This window comes from Hemibagrus wyckioides, linkage group LG20 (genome assembly GCF_019097595.1).
Source record: "Hemibagrus wyckioides isolate EC202008001 linkage group LG20, SWU_Hwy_1.0, whole genome shotgun sequence".
NCBI classification, from domain to species: domain Eukaryota; kingdom Metazoa; phylum Chordata; class Actinopteri; order Siluriformes; family Bagridae; genus Hemibagrus; species Hemibagrus wyckioides.
Window position 1 is genome coordinate 18,598,784 of NC_080729.1, and position 16,067 is coordinate 18,614,850.

Genomic DNA, 16,067 nt, shown 5'->3' on the forward strand with positions numbered 1-16,067 from the left:
GATAATTGGTCTACTTTTGTGGTATGTTTGTGGGAAACACTGCCCTGATTGGTTGCCTGACCAAATAAGGAGCATGAACCATGAAAAGATCTTTGTTAGTAATTGTGCATTAGCAAGCTGTCCAACTTGACATTGACCTGAAATGAGTTTTCCATTCCCGTGCTAGTCGCTAGTGTTATCTGTCATCAACAGACGAGGCCGGAAGGCAGTCTGTCATAAAGTTTGGTCAATTATAAGCCAGTGATGCTTTCTGTGATGAATTGTGTCACTTCAGGTTGAAAGCCTGAAGACCCGGGAAGGTCTTGCTCTGAAATTAGAATCACCTTGCGTACAACATCCTTTCTTTTATTCACACAAAACAAGTCTGGACACTGCAGTAGAATGGGAGAGGAAATCTCTCCACTGGTCCTTTCAGTGTTCATTCCAGCCTTTAAAGCAGGACACGTTCTCTGAGGATTATTGAGTCAAAATAGCTATTGATCTCAACCCCTGGCAAAAATCCCTGACTTTAAACTGAGCTTAGGCTGTAAGTTATCGGCATCATCATTAGCGCAGAGCAGATACTGATGGTTCCTGTGTGGAATTTTCAGGAATCTTGACAGAAGCCTCTAAACACCGTGAGCAAATTGTTACTCCGGTGGGTTTGTACAGTAGAGGAGCAGCTGCTAAAGAAGTCAAAACAGCTTGCAGCACCTGCCACTGCGGCTCAGAGGAAATGTCAGAGATTTATGAGGCAAGAAGTGAAGCGTGCCACTCCCAGCCTGGGTTTGAAGCAAGGCGGATATCAGCACTCCATTTACACCTAGAGTGAAATCCCTTCCCTGTCTCAGAGAGGCACAGAGGAGGTGACGGATAACGAGAGGGATGGAACTGAAGATGGAAGTAATGTGTCCGATGAAAAATGCTGGGAGGAGTTGCACGACCCCATATTTATCATCGGTGGAGTTTTCGGTTTCAGTCGTAGCTTTGTTGCAGCTCCGAGCTCCAGGATTCGATCCTGAGCTTGAGGTTCAGGCAAAAGTTCTCTCCCAGAATTTCATTAGTCCGGGTTCTCCGTTATCCTCCGTGGGAGGAGGATCGATGACTCTAAACCGGATGTACCTTTTGAATTGATGCTTTTCACATAGACATTGAAAATAAATCACACAAGTCATCTTTTCATGTGGTTCATGCGGTTGAAAAAAAGCTAGCTTAAGCTAGTTGGAATCGGCGAGTCATATGATGGCATGGAGGCAGTGAAAAGAATGGAAAGTCGTTAAAACAACATTCCACATTAATATCAATATCATTTCCCTCACAGCTGTTACACAATTGCTAAGACATCTGTCACTCAAGATAAACAGGAAGTAGGAAATGGTGTACTTCATTTCTTGTGCATGTGTGGAGGTCTGCATTCAACTTTAAATCTAAGAAAATAACAAACATACACCGGATCAGAGCATCTCCAAAACTGCAGCTCTTGTGGGGTGTTCCCGGTCTGCAGTGGTCAGTATCTATCAAAAGTGATCCAAGGAAGGAACAGTGGTGAACCGGTGACAGGGTCATGGATGGTCAAGGCTCATTGATGGATGTCAGGAGCGAAGACTGACCCGTGTGATCCGAGCCAACAGACGAGCTACTGTTGCTCAAATTACTGAAGAAGTTAATGCTGGTTCTGATCGAAAGGCTTCAGAATACACAGTGCAGGACGGGTCAGGGCAAAAGGGGGACCAACACAATATTAGGCAGGTGGTCATAATGTTATGTCTGGTAGGTGTATATATTTATAATATAATATAATATAATTTGATTAAGGGGCTTAGGAATTTGTTATTTTGATTTGTAATTTGTTATCATGTTTTTGGATATCGGCTAGTTAGCGATCTATGAGATGACGAGCGCGACGGCAACGTTAGCATCAAATGTTGTGGAAGCGGATGTGTTTGAGCAGGTCCTACAGACGAGGAGGTGAGACAGCTTCTTGGATTCAGATTGATATCGGTTCATATGCAGGTTGTTCTTCTTGTTATGGAAGTCTGGGTATAACTGTGCTGTGTTTTTATGGGCTCCACTTTTTTTTTGCACTGTATGTAAGATCTAGTGAGGAAGTCCAAGCTAACAAGTGTGTGTGTGTCATGCGGCGCTGCATTGACGGATATGGAAATTGCTCTCATTTAAAGATCCATTTAGCAGAGCTAAATCCACTAGCCGCCTCAGAGAACTCATTTCACACGACGAAGCAATTAGGATTCAGAAAAGGCTCAGCGCATTAAGCTAGCCAGCACACCAGTGCTCGTCTTTCTCTTCCCAGCTTCCCACTTTTCAATTTGCCTAGCGCTTTTAATAATAGATATTGTCCCATGGCTTCGAATCGCTCTGTTATTTTGTGCTTCTTTCTTTTCTCTTGGCCTTTGTTCTGCTGTTTATTCGTATTCTGTTCATAATTTGTGATGAAGAAGCGAGCGAGATTCATGGTAACGTGAGCTCTGAAATCTGACTCTCGCTACTCACTGCCTGGTTCGGACGATGTAACGGTTAACTAAACTCCGCCCTCGATAGTGAAGCTCCGCCTCTGGTTGTCATTCACCGTCAAATGGGAAACTTCTGTATTGTAAGTGTGTATTGTAAGTGTGTGTAGTGTAAGTGTGTATTGTAAGTGTGTAGTGTACGTGTGTGTAGTGTAAGGGTGTAGTGTAAGTGTGTATTGTAAGTGTGTAGTGTACGTGTGTGTAGTGTAAGTGTGTATTGTAAGGGTGTAGTGTAAGTGTGTGTAGTGTAAGTGTGTGTAGTGTAAGTGTGTAGTGTAAGTGTGTAGTGTAAGTGTGTATTGTAAGTGTGTAGTGTAAGTGTGTAGTGTACGTGTGTGTAGTGTAAGTGTGTATTGTAAGTGTGTGTAGTGTAAGTGTGTATTGTAAGTGTGTGTAGTGTAAGTGTGTATTGTAAGTGTGTGTAGTGTAAGTGTGTATTGTAAGTGTGTGTAGTGTAAGTGTGTATTGTAAGTGTGTATTGTAAGTGTGTGTAGTGTAAGGGTGTAGTGTAAGTGTGTATTGTAAGTGTGTAGTGTACGTGTGTGTAGTGTAAGTGTGTAGTGTAAGTGTGTGTAGTGTAAGTGTGTATTGTAAGTGTGTATTGTATGTGTGTAGTGTAAGTGTGTAGTGTAAGTGTGTAGTGTAAGTGTGTGTATTGTAAGTGTGTGTATTGTAAGGGTGTAGTGTAAGGGTGTATTGTAAGTGTGTATTGTAAGTGTGTGTAGTGTAAGTGTGTAGTGTAAGTGTGTATTGTAAGTGTGTAGTGTACGTGTGTGTAGTGTAAGTGTGTAGTGTAAGTGTGTATTGTAAGTGTGTATTGTATGTGTGTAGTGTAAGTGTGTAGTGTAAGTGTGTAGTGTAAGTGTGTGTATTGTAAGTGTGTGTATTGTAAGTGTGTGTAGTGTAAGTGTGTATTGTAAGTGTGTGTAGTGTAAGTGTGTATTGTAAGTGTGTATTGTAAGTGTGTATTGTAAGTGTGTAGTGTAAGTGTGTGTAGTGTAAGTGTGTATTGTAAGTGTGTATTGTAAGTGTGTATTGTATGTGTGTAGTGTAAGTGTGTGTAGTGTAAGTGTGTATTGTAAGTGTGTATTGTATGTGTGTAGTGTAAGTGTGTATTGTAAGTGTGTGTAGTGTAAGTGTGTATTGTAAGTGTGTATTGTATGTGTGTAGTGTAAGTGTGTATTGTAAGTGTGTATTGTAAGTGTGTGTAGTGTAAGTGTGTAGTGTAAGTGTGTATTGTATGTGTGTAGTGTAAGTGTGCACTGTAAGTGTGTGTAGTGTAAGTGTGTATTGTAAGTGTGTATTGTAAGTGTGTATTGTATGTGTGTAGTGTAAGTGTGTGTAGTGTAAGTGTGTATTGTAAGTGTGTATTGTAAGTGTGTAGTGTAAGTGTGTATTGTATGTGTGTAGTGTAAGTGTGTATTGTAAGTGTGTATTGTATGTGTGTAGTGTAAGTGTGTAGTGTAAGTGTGTGTAGTGTAAGTGTGTATTGTAAGTGTGTGTAGTGTAAGTGTGTAGTGTAAGTGTGTATTGTAAGTGTGTAGTGTAAGTGTGTGTAGTGTAAGTGTGTATTGTATGTGTGTAGTGTAAGTGTGTATTGTATGTGTGTAGTGTAAGTGTGTATTGTAAGTGTGTGTAGTGTAAGTGTGTATTGTATGTGTGTATTGTATGTGTGTAGTGTAAGTGTGTATTGTAAGTGTGTGTATTGTAAGTGTGTATTGTATGTGTGTAGTGTAAGTGTGTATTGTAAGTGTGTGTAGTGTAAGTGTGTATTGTAAGTGTGTATTGTATGTGTGTAGTGTAAGTGTGTATTGTAAGTGTGTGTAGTGTAAGTGTGTATTGTAAGTGTGTAGTGTAAGTGTGTGTAGTGTAAGTGTGTATTGTATGTGTGTAGTGTAAGTGTGTATTGTAAGTGTGTGTAGTGTAAGTGTGTATTGTAAGTGTGTAGTGTAAGTGTGTGTAGTGTAAGTGTGTATTGTAAGTGTGTGTAGTGTAAGTGTGTATTGTAAGTGTGTATTGTATGTGTGTAGTGTAAGTGTGTATTGTAAGTGTGTATTGTGTGTGTAGTGTAAGTGTGTATTGTATGTGTGTATTGTATGTGTGTAGTGTAAGTGTGTATTGTAAGTGTGTGTAGTGTAAGTGTGTATTGTAAGTGTGTATTGTATGTGTGTAGTGTAAGTGTGTATTGTAAGTGTGTATTGTAAGTGTGTAGTGTAAGTGTGTATTGTAAGTGTGTATTGTATGTGTGTAGTGTAAGTGTGTATTGTAAGTGTGTATTGTAAGTGTGTAGTGTAAGTGTGTATTGTAAGTGTGTAGTGTAAGTGTGTATTGTAAGTGTGTGTAGTGTAAGTGTGTATTGTAAGTGTGTACTGTGTGTAGTGTGTGTAGTGTAAGTGTGTAGTGTGTGTAGTGTAAGTGTGTATTGTAAGTGTGTAGTGTGTGTAGTGTAAGTGTGTAGTGTGTGTAGTGTAAGTGTGTAGTGTGTGTAGTGTAAGTGTGTATTGTAAGTGTGTAGTGTGTGTAGTGTAAGTGTGTGTAGTGTAAGTGTGTATTGTGAGTGTGTATTGTAAGTGTGTAGTGTGTGTAGTGTAAGTGTGTATTGTGAGTGTGTAGTGTAAGTGTGTAGTGTGTGTAGTGTGAGTGTGTATTGTGTCATTCAGGAAGCTGCAAATGATTAAGTTTACTTTTATTTTATTTTATTTTATTTTATTTTATTTTGAATTCTTTCTCTGAATACATTGTAGAATCACACATAAGCTTGGAATGATGGATTATACACCAATCTCTGATTTATTCATAGTTTTTCTATTCGCTTATTTATTTATTTTATTGTAAAGAGTTCTGGGCTGAATATCAAGACATTATGCATAATATCATAAAATATCAAAAGCTCAGTTGCTGCTGTTTAGTCTTGGATTTTTTTTTTGATAAAGTTTTGATTTATATATATATAAAGTAGATTAAGAGATGGCGAAGAATTTCTGACTTTCTCTTTAGCAGAGAACAAAAGGTAAAGAAGCTGCAAGGTCAAAGCATGAGGATGAGGAAGCTGAGGATGAGGAAACAGAGGATGAGCAAAGTGAGGATGAGGAAGATGAGGATGAGGAGACTGAGGATGAAGAAGCTGAGGATGAGGAATCTGAATATAAGGAAGCTGAGGATAAGGAAAAAGATGTTGAGGAAACTGAGGATGAGGAAGATGAGGATGAGGAAACAGGATGAAGAAACTGAGTATAAGGAAGCTGAGGATGAGGAAAAAGAGGATGAAGAAATTGAGGATGAGGAAACAGGATGAAGAAGCTGAGGATGAGGAAGCTGAGGATGAAGAAGTTGAGGATGAGGAGACTGAGGATGAAGAAGTTGAGGATGAGGAATCTGAGGATGAGGAAACTGAATATAAGGAAGCTGAGGATAAGGAAAAAGAGGTTGAGGAAACTGAGGATGAGGAAGATGAGGAAACTGAGGATGAAGAAACTAAGTATAAGGAAGCTGAGGATGAGGAAAAAGAGGATGAAGAAATTGAGGATGAGGAAACTGAGGATGAAGAAGCTGAGGATGAGGAAGCTGAGGATGAAGAAGTTGAGGATGAGGAGACTGAGGATGAAGAAGTTGAGGATGAGGAGACTGAGGATGAAGAAGTTGAGGATGAGGAGACTGAGGATGAAGAAGTTGAGGATGAGGAGACTGAGGATGAAGAAGTTGAGGATGAGGAGACTGAGGATGAAGAAGCTGAGGATGAGGAATCTGAATATAAGGAAGCTGAGGATAAGGAAAAAGAGGTTGAGGAAACTGAGGATGAGGAAGATGAGGAAACTGAGGATGAAGAAACTAAGTATAAGGAAGCTGAGGATGAGGAAAAAGAGGATGAAGAAATTGAGGATGAGGAAACTGAGGATGAAGAAGCTGAGGATGAGGAAGCTGAGGATGAAGAAGTTGAGGATGAGGAGACTGAGGATGAAGAAGTTGAGGATGAGGAGACTGAGGATGAAGAAGTTGAGGATGAGGAGACTGAGGATGAAGAAGTTGAGGATGAGGAGACTGAGGATGAAGAAGTTGAGGATGAGGAGACTGAGGATGAAGAAGTTGAGGATGAGGAGACTGAGGATGAAGAAGTTGAGGATGAGGAGACTGAGGATGAAGAAGCTGAGGATGAGGAAACTGAATATAAGGAAGCTGAGGATAAGGAAAAAGAGGTTGAGGAAACTGAGGATGAGGAAGATGAGGAAACTGAGGATGAAGAAACTGAGTATAAGGAAGCTGAGGATGAGGAAAAAGAGGATGAAGAAATTGAGGATGAGGAAACTGAGGATGAGGGAGCTGAGGATGAGGAAGCTGAGGATGAAGAAGCTGAGGATGAGGAGACTGAGGATGAAGAAGTTGAGGATGAGGAGACTGAGGATGAAGAAGTTGAGGATGAGGAGACTGAGGATGAAGAAGCTGAGGATGAGGAATCTGAGGATGAGGAAACTGAATATAAGGAAGCTGAGGATAAGGAAAAAGAGGTTGAGGAAACTGAGGATGAGGAAGATGAGGAAACTGAGGATGAAGAAACTGAGTATAAGGAAGCTGAGGATGAAGAAATTGAGGATGAGGAAACTGAGGATGAGGGAGCTGAGGATGAGGAAGCTGAGGATGAAGAAGCTGAGGATGAGGAGACTGAGGATGAAGAAGTTGAGGATGAGGAGACTGAGGATGAAGAAGTTGAGGATGAGGAGACTGAGGATGAAGAAGCTGAGGATGAGGAATCTGAGGATGAGGAAACTGAATATAAGGAAGCTGAGGATAAGGAAAAAGAGGTTGAGGAAACTGAGGATGAGGAAGATGAGGAAACTGAGGATGAAGAAACTGAGTATAAGGAAGCTGAGGATGAGGAAAAAGAGGATGAAGAAATTGAGGATGAGGAAACTGAGGATGAGGGAGCTGAGGATGAAGAAACTGAGGATGTGGAAACTGAGGATGAAGAAGCTGAGGATGAGGAAGCTGAGGATGAGGAAGCTGAGGATGAGGAGGTTATTTGTTGGAAGACCATGAAGCTGTAAAAAAAAACTCTGAGGAATGAGGTTATTCACTTCACCTGTCAGTGATCATAATGATATGCCTGATTGGTGTATATGTTTGTGTGTAAGTGTATGAATGTCTTGTGTGTGTGTGTGTGTGTGTGTCATCGTTGTAGCTCTCGCATGATTACTTTGAATGTAATTACTATAATGATTATTTAAAAAATCCACTTATTCCAACGTTATTTTAAAGGTTTGTTATTTATTTGTGTTTTCAGTGACTTATGAGGAAAGTCATCAGTGTTCCAGAGTGTAGATCCAGGGTCTTTACCAGTGTCCCAATATACAGACTCACCAGCTAGGGAGCTAGGGAGCTAGGGAGCTGATTGAAACACACCCCGTATAAACCTCATTCTAGCCGCAGTGCTGCGTTAAATCCCATTTTAATAATCAGCAGTGACACTCTCAGTTCCACAAATGATTTTTTTTCACTATTCAGCCTCCAACTCAGTAAAGCCTTCCTCTTACTGATGAGTTACATTTAGAGAAAATTACATAAACGAAAATCTGCTGATCATCAGCTCTCAGCAGCGTGAGAACATCCGGGACGTCCGGCAGAACTGACCTGAACTCGTGGTGTGATTTATGGATGACGAAACATCTGCAGCTGAATTACACTGGAAATGTGTTCTGAACATCTCAATGATGTGGCATGCATTATTAATACCTGACATGGTGTGTGTGTGTGTGTGTGTGTGTGTGTGTGTGGGGCAGTTTGGCCTGCAGCCTGCTCGGGGAAACACACAGCCCACAGCAGGTGTGTGTCCATCCCTACACTTCACACACTGCTGTGAGAATAAACACCGGTCCTGCACAAACACTTCACTAATAATCCTAAATAATCCTCTCAAACCGGTTCGTTTATCCGTGTGAACACACCGGGAGTCAAATAAGTGAATTTTTGTAGTGATTTAAGATGATATAAGACTGTATAAAAGACAATAGAAAAGACAAAGAAACAATCTCCTTTTCCATGCGATCTCCTTTTCCATGCATCTGGATCTAATATTGATCTCAAAGAGTAAAAGTTTCATTACAGAGCAAAGAACGAATGCAGAGCAGAATTACGGAGAAAGGGAACTACAGAGGAAGACAAGAAAAGGATGTTGGGAAAAAAAATGAAAAAATAATTCAAATCAAAGCTATGTGGAGAGAAGGAAGAAAGGAAGGACGGAAGGAAGGAGGAAAGGAAGGAAGGAAAGGAAAGAAAGACAGGAAGAAATAAATAAAGAAAGAAAGAAAGAAAGAAAGCCTTCACTGTGAAAACAAGGGTTTTTTTTGCTAGCAATAATATATTGATGTTTAAATAAGTAAATTAAAAAGCCACCATTTTCCTTTCTTTAGATAAGCAAGGTATATATATTTTTTATTTTAGCAATTAAAAACACAATATGTGATCATGTCCAAACAAACAAACAAACAAACAAACAAACTTTAAACGTCATTTTCCTCAGATTTGCCAGAGACAGGCTTCATCATCTTTCATCAATAGTGTATAAAACACACTGTACTATTGTTTAAAACAAACAAACAAACAAACAACACAATATTATGTAAACAAATAAACAAACATAGCTACATACTGACAGGAATAAACAAATTTTACAGTCATATCTTTATTAATTATTTTCCAATAACCAAAAGATTTTTAAGCAATGTAAAGCACACAATATACAATCAAAATTAAATAAATAAATAAATAAATAAATAAATAAAATAAAATTAAATATAATAGAACAAAATACAATAAATTATAAATAAATAAATAAATAAATAAATAAATAAATAAATAAATAAATAAATAAATAAATAATACAAAAAATTTATAAACATGTTCGTTAATAAATAAAAAAAGAAAGTTAAATCGCTGTGGTGTAAAAGGATCAGGATGTGTTAAGGTAAGGTTGAGGTAACAGTAACTGCACTTAGTGTTGATTATTTTCCTAGAATCGCAGAACCCCGAGTGTTTTATTACTTACTTTATTCATTCTTGGAAAGAAAAATAGAAAGAAAATAAAAAAACAGCAACAAAAACAGGATCATTTGGATGTTTATCGCAAGCACGAGCTCAGGGTCTTATTTTTTATTCACTCCTACAATTAAATTGTCTTTGGTTTTGAAAATCTCATCATCTGATGTTCTTGTGACCGCGTCCTCGTTAAATCTGTGGGAAACTCCAGAAAGTAGCTGATGTGATGTTTTTCATTGTGGGGATTTATTTTATTTTATTTTTATTATCAGGATGTCGGTTTTAGGAGCACTGGGGAAAAAAACATGCTTACATAAATGTGTGTGTGTGTGTGTTTATTTCCCTTGCACTTTCTTTTCTTTCTTGCTTTTTTTTGCAAAAGCAAAGTAATCATTTAAGTGCCCAGAAAAAGAAGAAAAAACCATCTGGTGACTCACGCAGTGGCAGAAGAAAAGAGAATTCTGCGTCTTTCCTTCTTTTTTCTGAGAAGTTCTCTGAGGTTTTCAGCCATCGGGGTTAGAAAACGTGAGATTCGTGAGAGGCGAAAGCGTGTCATTATGATCACTGAGGCGTTTGAAAACCCAGAAGTGAAATCTCTGACATTAGAGTCCATAATAAAAAAAAGTCTCTCTGTCCTTTTCAGTGTCATCTGGAGCTGAGACACTAATTGGAGACAAGCAAAGTGATAAAGTCTTAATATAATCTAATCTTTATAGAATCAGGAATCAGAAATGAACGAAAACAGAGGAGAGTTTCAGAGAAAAGGACTGATGTTGGATGAGAAGGTCTGGCTCACAGTCTCCGCTCTAATTCATCCCAGAGGTGTTCTATGGGGTTGAGGTCAGGACTCTGTGCAGGCCAGTCAAGTTCCTCCACACCAAACTCACTCATCCATGTCTTTATGGACCTTGCTTTGGTCACTGGTGTGCAGTCATGTTGGAACAGGAAGGGGTCATCCCCAAACTGTTCCCACAAAGAGCATGAAATTGTCCTAAATGTCTTGGTATGAAGCTGAAGCATTAAGAGTTCCTTTCACTGGAACTAAGGGGCCGAGCCCAACCCCTGAAAAACAACACCTGAATTCAATGATCTGGAGGGGTGTCCCAAAACTTGCAGCAATATAGTGTAGCTGTTGTTGAAACACTTAAACTAGCTCTTATTTTTCCTGGTGGTTTTGTTTTGTTCTTTTAGGTCTTAAGGATTTAGACTACAGCCAATGATTCCAATTTTCCAAGAATGAGAAATCTTACTTGTTTTGTAATTTTTATCCATTTAGGTTTACATTTTATGTCTACAATTTTCTGACTGATATTTTAGCAGCTATCAACTCACTTTCTCTCTCTCTCTGTCTCTCTCGCAATCTCTCTCTCTCTTTCTCTCTCTCTCTGTCTCTCTCTCACTCACTTTATCTCTCTCTCTCTCTCTCTCTCTCGCTCTATCTCTGTCTCTCTTGCTCTGTCTCTGTCTCTCTCTCTCTCTCTTATGAACAAACAAACAAAAGAAAACGCACCTTCACGTAGCACAGCATCCCATACTGGACAACCTACTGGCACTGGAGACTCCTTCCATTAATGTTACAGCTTCAACATATCAATAATTCAAATTTTCTTTCATTAACCAACCTTTTCATCTGTTTATTATTAGCCCTGGATGATGTAGATCGTCCACCCTGCAAGTCCCTGTGAATAAGTTGTTCCTATAGCAACAGTAAAGTATTCAAATGACCGCTCCAGTTTCAGGAGTTCATTGTAGGAATGAATGATATGAAATGAATCATGTATATGAAGAAGGCGATTCACGATCGCGATCAGACCGTCACGACTTCAGACTCGAGGTTAGTTAGCATCATCTCGCACAGCAAGCAGGATAGAGAGGCAACACCGCTGCTCCTTATTCATCTGAGTTATCTCTCCTCCTCAGTAAGCCCTACGGCGAAGCTGTCCGTAATCATGACCCTGGCCTGAGAACACCGGGACCCTGAGGCTGGGAGTTTGCATAATGTATGTGGCTCGTGCTGTGCTGCTTTTCTACCTTGAGACGCCACAATAGAGCTGCTGAGTCGATCTGGTCCACTGTGGGGTGACTGTAAACGAGCTGTAAAGACGAGATACTCATGCTGGTGCATACACACACTTACACACCAACAAATAACACAAAAATATTCCCTGTCCTACATGATGGACGGCTGGTATGGAACACCAAAAGGAAAAACAACATTACAGTGATACAATCTGATAATATGAATATTTTTGATCATTTTATTGTTATTTTTTTTTAAATTAGAAAGCTCGGAGTAAGGTAATGTAAACCTAGCAACTATACTTCCAGGCTGGCTGTGGTCATTCAGATGGATGGATGGATGGATAGATAGACATTATTATATTTTTACATTAATTTCCCATATATATATATATATATATATATATATATATATATATATATATATATATATATATATATATATATGTGTGTAATGGGTGTCTTATCCCTATCATTATGTTTTTGGGTTTTATTCATGTGAAACATTTTCGTGTTGAGAAGACATCATGTGTATGTCAGAGTCACCCTCCCTTTTCCACGTTAATTATTCTAAGCTTATAACTAATTTATGTATTTTGAATGATATGTTTTAGCTTTGACCTGGGGTGAACTGGATTTTCCCCAAACCTTTATCAGTGTGCTTCAACAAAGCCCCGATTCTCCCAGACTTCAGCTGTAGGAGTTCCACAGATCTCACACTGCTCTGAGCGGACTACCTGACCTTGACTTTAATTTCAACTTTAGAGGCGTTAAGAATGGATTTGTTTTTGATAAGACTCGCAAAGACTATTCATATTTAACAGACAATGTGTCCTTCTTGTGGACCTTACTTCATTAAAACAATAACAGAAATGGTGTTCAAAACTACTCATGATGTCGCCTCATCCTTTTACAATCACACAAATTCATATAGGCCTAAAAAATTATCTCACAATAAATAGATAGACAGACAGACAGACAGACAGATAGATAGACAGACAGAAAGACATATGGACAGACAGACAGACAGATAGATAGATAGATAGATAGATAGATAGATAGATAGATAGATAGATAGATAGATAGATAGATAGATAGATAGATAGATAGATAGATAGACGATCATCATAGACAGATTGAAGATGCATCATGAATCATCTGCTCTGATTCTCCCAGTTATCTATCCGTCCATCACTAGTGGTCAAAATCGCTCAGATCTTTCTGATTTCCCATGTTTTCCTGAACTTCCAGAAGTAACTACTGCCTAATATATCCTACTTCTTCAGAATCAGAACAGGATCAGCTTTATTGCGAAGTACTGTGGGTTTTACCTGTACAAAGAGTTTGCCTTTGCATATTGGTGCATAGTAGCATAAAGCAATCGTGAAAACCTATAAGAATACACATAAAAATATAAGAATTTCAAGCAAAAGGAAACATTAACTGTTTAGTAATAGTGCAGTATAACAGTGTCTAAAAATAAACCAATGCAGAATGACAAATGTAAATGGAAACACTTTGATTGACAGGTTCCACTGTAACGATTTATATATAATCAGATGTTATTTACGTCACCTCTCGGTGGGTTCAATCTTAAGGCTGATTGATGTATATACTTCTCTTTAATTCTTGCAGCAGTAAAAGACCAGGCTGCTTGAATTACAGTTATTAAGTGTGATAGCAGACAGCATTAGCCTCAATCTCTGACCCATTTAACTAGCGCTGAATAAGAACTTCTCCTGTATATGAATTAGAGAGCTGACGTGAATGCGCTCGTGACTGATGATGTAATAAATATATGTATGTATATACACTATATTGCCAAAAGGTTTGGGACACCCCTCCAAATCACTGAATCCACGTGTTGTTTTTCAGGGTTTGGGCTCGGCCCCTTAGTTCCAATGAAAGGAACTCTTAATGCTTCAGCTTCATACCAAGACATTTTGGACAATTTCATGCTCTTTGTGGGAACAGTTTGGGGATGACCCCTTCCTGTTCCAACATGACTGCACACCAGTGACCAAAGCAAGGTCCAAAAAGACATGGATGAGTGAGTTTGGTGTGGAGGAACTTGACTGAGTCCTGACCTCAACCCCATAGAACACCTTTGGGATGAATTAGAGCGGAGACTGTGAGCCAGACCTTCTCGTCCAACATCAGTGCCTGACCTCACAAATGCGCTTCTAGATGAACGGTCAAAAATTCCCATAAACACACTCCTAAACCTTGTGGAAAGCCTTCCCAGAAGAGTTGAAGTTGTTATAGCTGCAAAGGGCGGGACAACTCCATATTACATTCATGTGCATGTAAAGGCAGACGTCCCAAAACTTTTGGCAATATAGTGTATATGTATCCATAATTTCAATACAAAGTCTTTCTTCGACTGTAAAAATGCTTGTAGTCTGTGATAACAGAAAAACCTTGCTTCCATGTTCTGTCAAAGAAGTAGAGAAGTAGATAGGACAAATATAATTAACAAAGTTTCTTGGGAGGAAAAAAAAGACCCAAGCTGTAGGCTTGTAGGAATTTGAAGAGCACACATTAATTTTTGCACACACTGGAGGTCTTTTGAGGAAGGTGATATTTTTTAGCTACAAAGATCAGATAAAGAAATTGAGGTGATCAGTTGTGAGCTTTTCAAAAATCCGATGAGGTTCTGGATCTCAAGCCAGCAGTTCATTTTTTTTTCCAGAGTACAAAACAGGAGGTTTGTATGTCGCATTGCAGAGTCTTACTCTCAGAACTAGCCGTTGTAATGAGCCACGAGGGACAGCGCCGGAGGTCTGGCCGAGTCTGTGGACAGAGGCTGCTTGTTGCTCTTGGAGGAACTGGGTGCTGCTGATCTGTGATCGCCTGATCCAGCCATGAAGGTCAGGTTGTTGTCGGTGCGTCTCGTGGGTTTGTTTGCTTTGGACCAGCTCTTCAGAACAGAGGCTTGTCGGGGTGTTTCACATTTGAGTAAAGATCTGAAGCATCTGTTGAACTGACACACACACAGAACGCTGGAATAAACGACGTGAACTAACTAGCAAAGTTAAATGAATACTTGCAGATCATTTGCTAATAATTTCCTAATGGAAATCATACTGGATATCTATGTACATCATAATTTATTTTCCACTTCTTTAATGCATAAATATTTTTATTATATATTTTTATTATAAAACCCAGTGCAGTGAAGTGCTTTTTAAGACTCCCCTTGATATAAAAAAGGATCCAATTAAAATTAGGTCAAAGAATAAATATAACAGTATGACAATATCAAAATTAATAATAATATAAAATAATACCGTGTGCAAAATTATAATAATTATATTATATCAATACTTAGCACATTAATTTTTCATTTATATTTTTTAATACATTTGTATATATAAATTATTTCATTTTATTTTTTATTTATATTTCATTTATATTTATTTCTCTTGTAATTTGAAGCAGTCTTTGGCAAAAGAATTTCCTTCAGGATTAATAAAGTTCTATCTTATCCTATTTTATCTTACACTATATTGCCAAAAGTTTTGGGACGTCTGCCTATGGAGTTGTCCCACCTTTTGCAGCTGTAACAGCTTCAACTCTTCTGGGAAGGCTTTCCACAAGGTTTAGGAGTGTGTTTATGGGAAATTTTGACCATTCCTATAGAAGCACATTTGTGAGGTCAGACACTGATGTTGGACGAGAAGGTCTGGTTCACAGTCTCCACTCTAATTCAACCCAAAGGTGTTCTATGGGGTTGAGGTCAGGACTCTGTGCAGGCCAGTCAAGTTCCTCCACACCAAACTCACTCATCCATGTCTTTATGGACCTTGCTTTGGTCACTGGTGTGCAGTCATGTTGGAACAGGAAGGGGTCATCCCCAAACTGTTCCCACAAAGTGTCCTGAAATTGTCCAAAATGTCTTGGTATGAAGCTGAAGCATTAAGAGTTCCTTTCACTGGAACTAAGGGGCCGAGTCCAACCCCTGAATTCAATGATCTGGAGGGGTGTCCCAAAACTTTTGCCAATATAGTGTGACTTATAAGATACAATAAAATAAAATAGAACATGAGGGTTATTAACACAATTAATTTCAAGACAGTATAGAAATTCATTGTTACTATAATAGACAGCTAATCAGGGCAGAGGAAAAATAGCTAAATAGAAAACAACTAGATGTGTTCATTGATGATGATGATGATGATGATGATGATGGTTTTGGTTGTAATCCAGCAGCAACATCAGCAAACCGTCGGCGTCTCTACTGTACAGCGTTCAAGGCAACGTTAGGACTTTCAGGACATTTGACACCAAATGGTGCAGAAAAAAGTGTCATTTTATAAATGAATTTTTTCCCCCACTGCATCAGCAGTGGCCATTTAAAGCATGTCTGAATTTATGACCTTTAAATGAAATATTTAACCTCACAGATAACGATTTTTCAAATCTGAAGTGCTGGAACTTTTAGAAATAAAAAATGTACATTATGTTATTTTAAATAAAAAGGCAAGACTCATCAGTGTGAGTGTACGGTGATAC

General features: G+C 38.8%; 2 protein-coding genes across 2 annotated transcripts in view; one reads left to right on the forward strand and one right to left on the reverse strand.

Annotated features, from left to right (window-relative positions):
• The first annotated feature begins 5,725 nt into the window (after nt 1–5,725).
• LOC131370804 (uncharacterized) lies at nt 5,726–7,546 on the forward strand. The gene has a single exon (XM_058418315.1). It carries the CDS (start codon nt 5,726–5,728, stop codon nt 7,544–7,546), a length of 1,821 nt encoding a protein of 606 aa, XP_058274298.1.
• A 4,455-nt stretch (nt 7,547–12,001) lies between these two features.
• Nucleotides 12,002–16,067, reverse strand: part of tmtopsa (teleost multiple tissue opsin a) — a 42,706-nt gene continuing 38,640 nt past the window's right edge. The window contains 1 exon segment of the mRNA XM_058418185.1: nt 12,002–14,535. Coding sequence (XP_058274168.1) covers nt 14,296–14,535 — 240 coding nt within the window. The 3' untranslated portion in view covers nt 12,002–14,295.

Bases quoted from the DNA above. Each gene is read 5' to 3' on its own strand.
- LOC131370804 (XM_058418315.1), top strand. From the start codon at position 5,726: ATGAAGAAACTGAGTATAAGGAAGCTGAGGATGAGGAAAAAGAGGATG.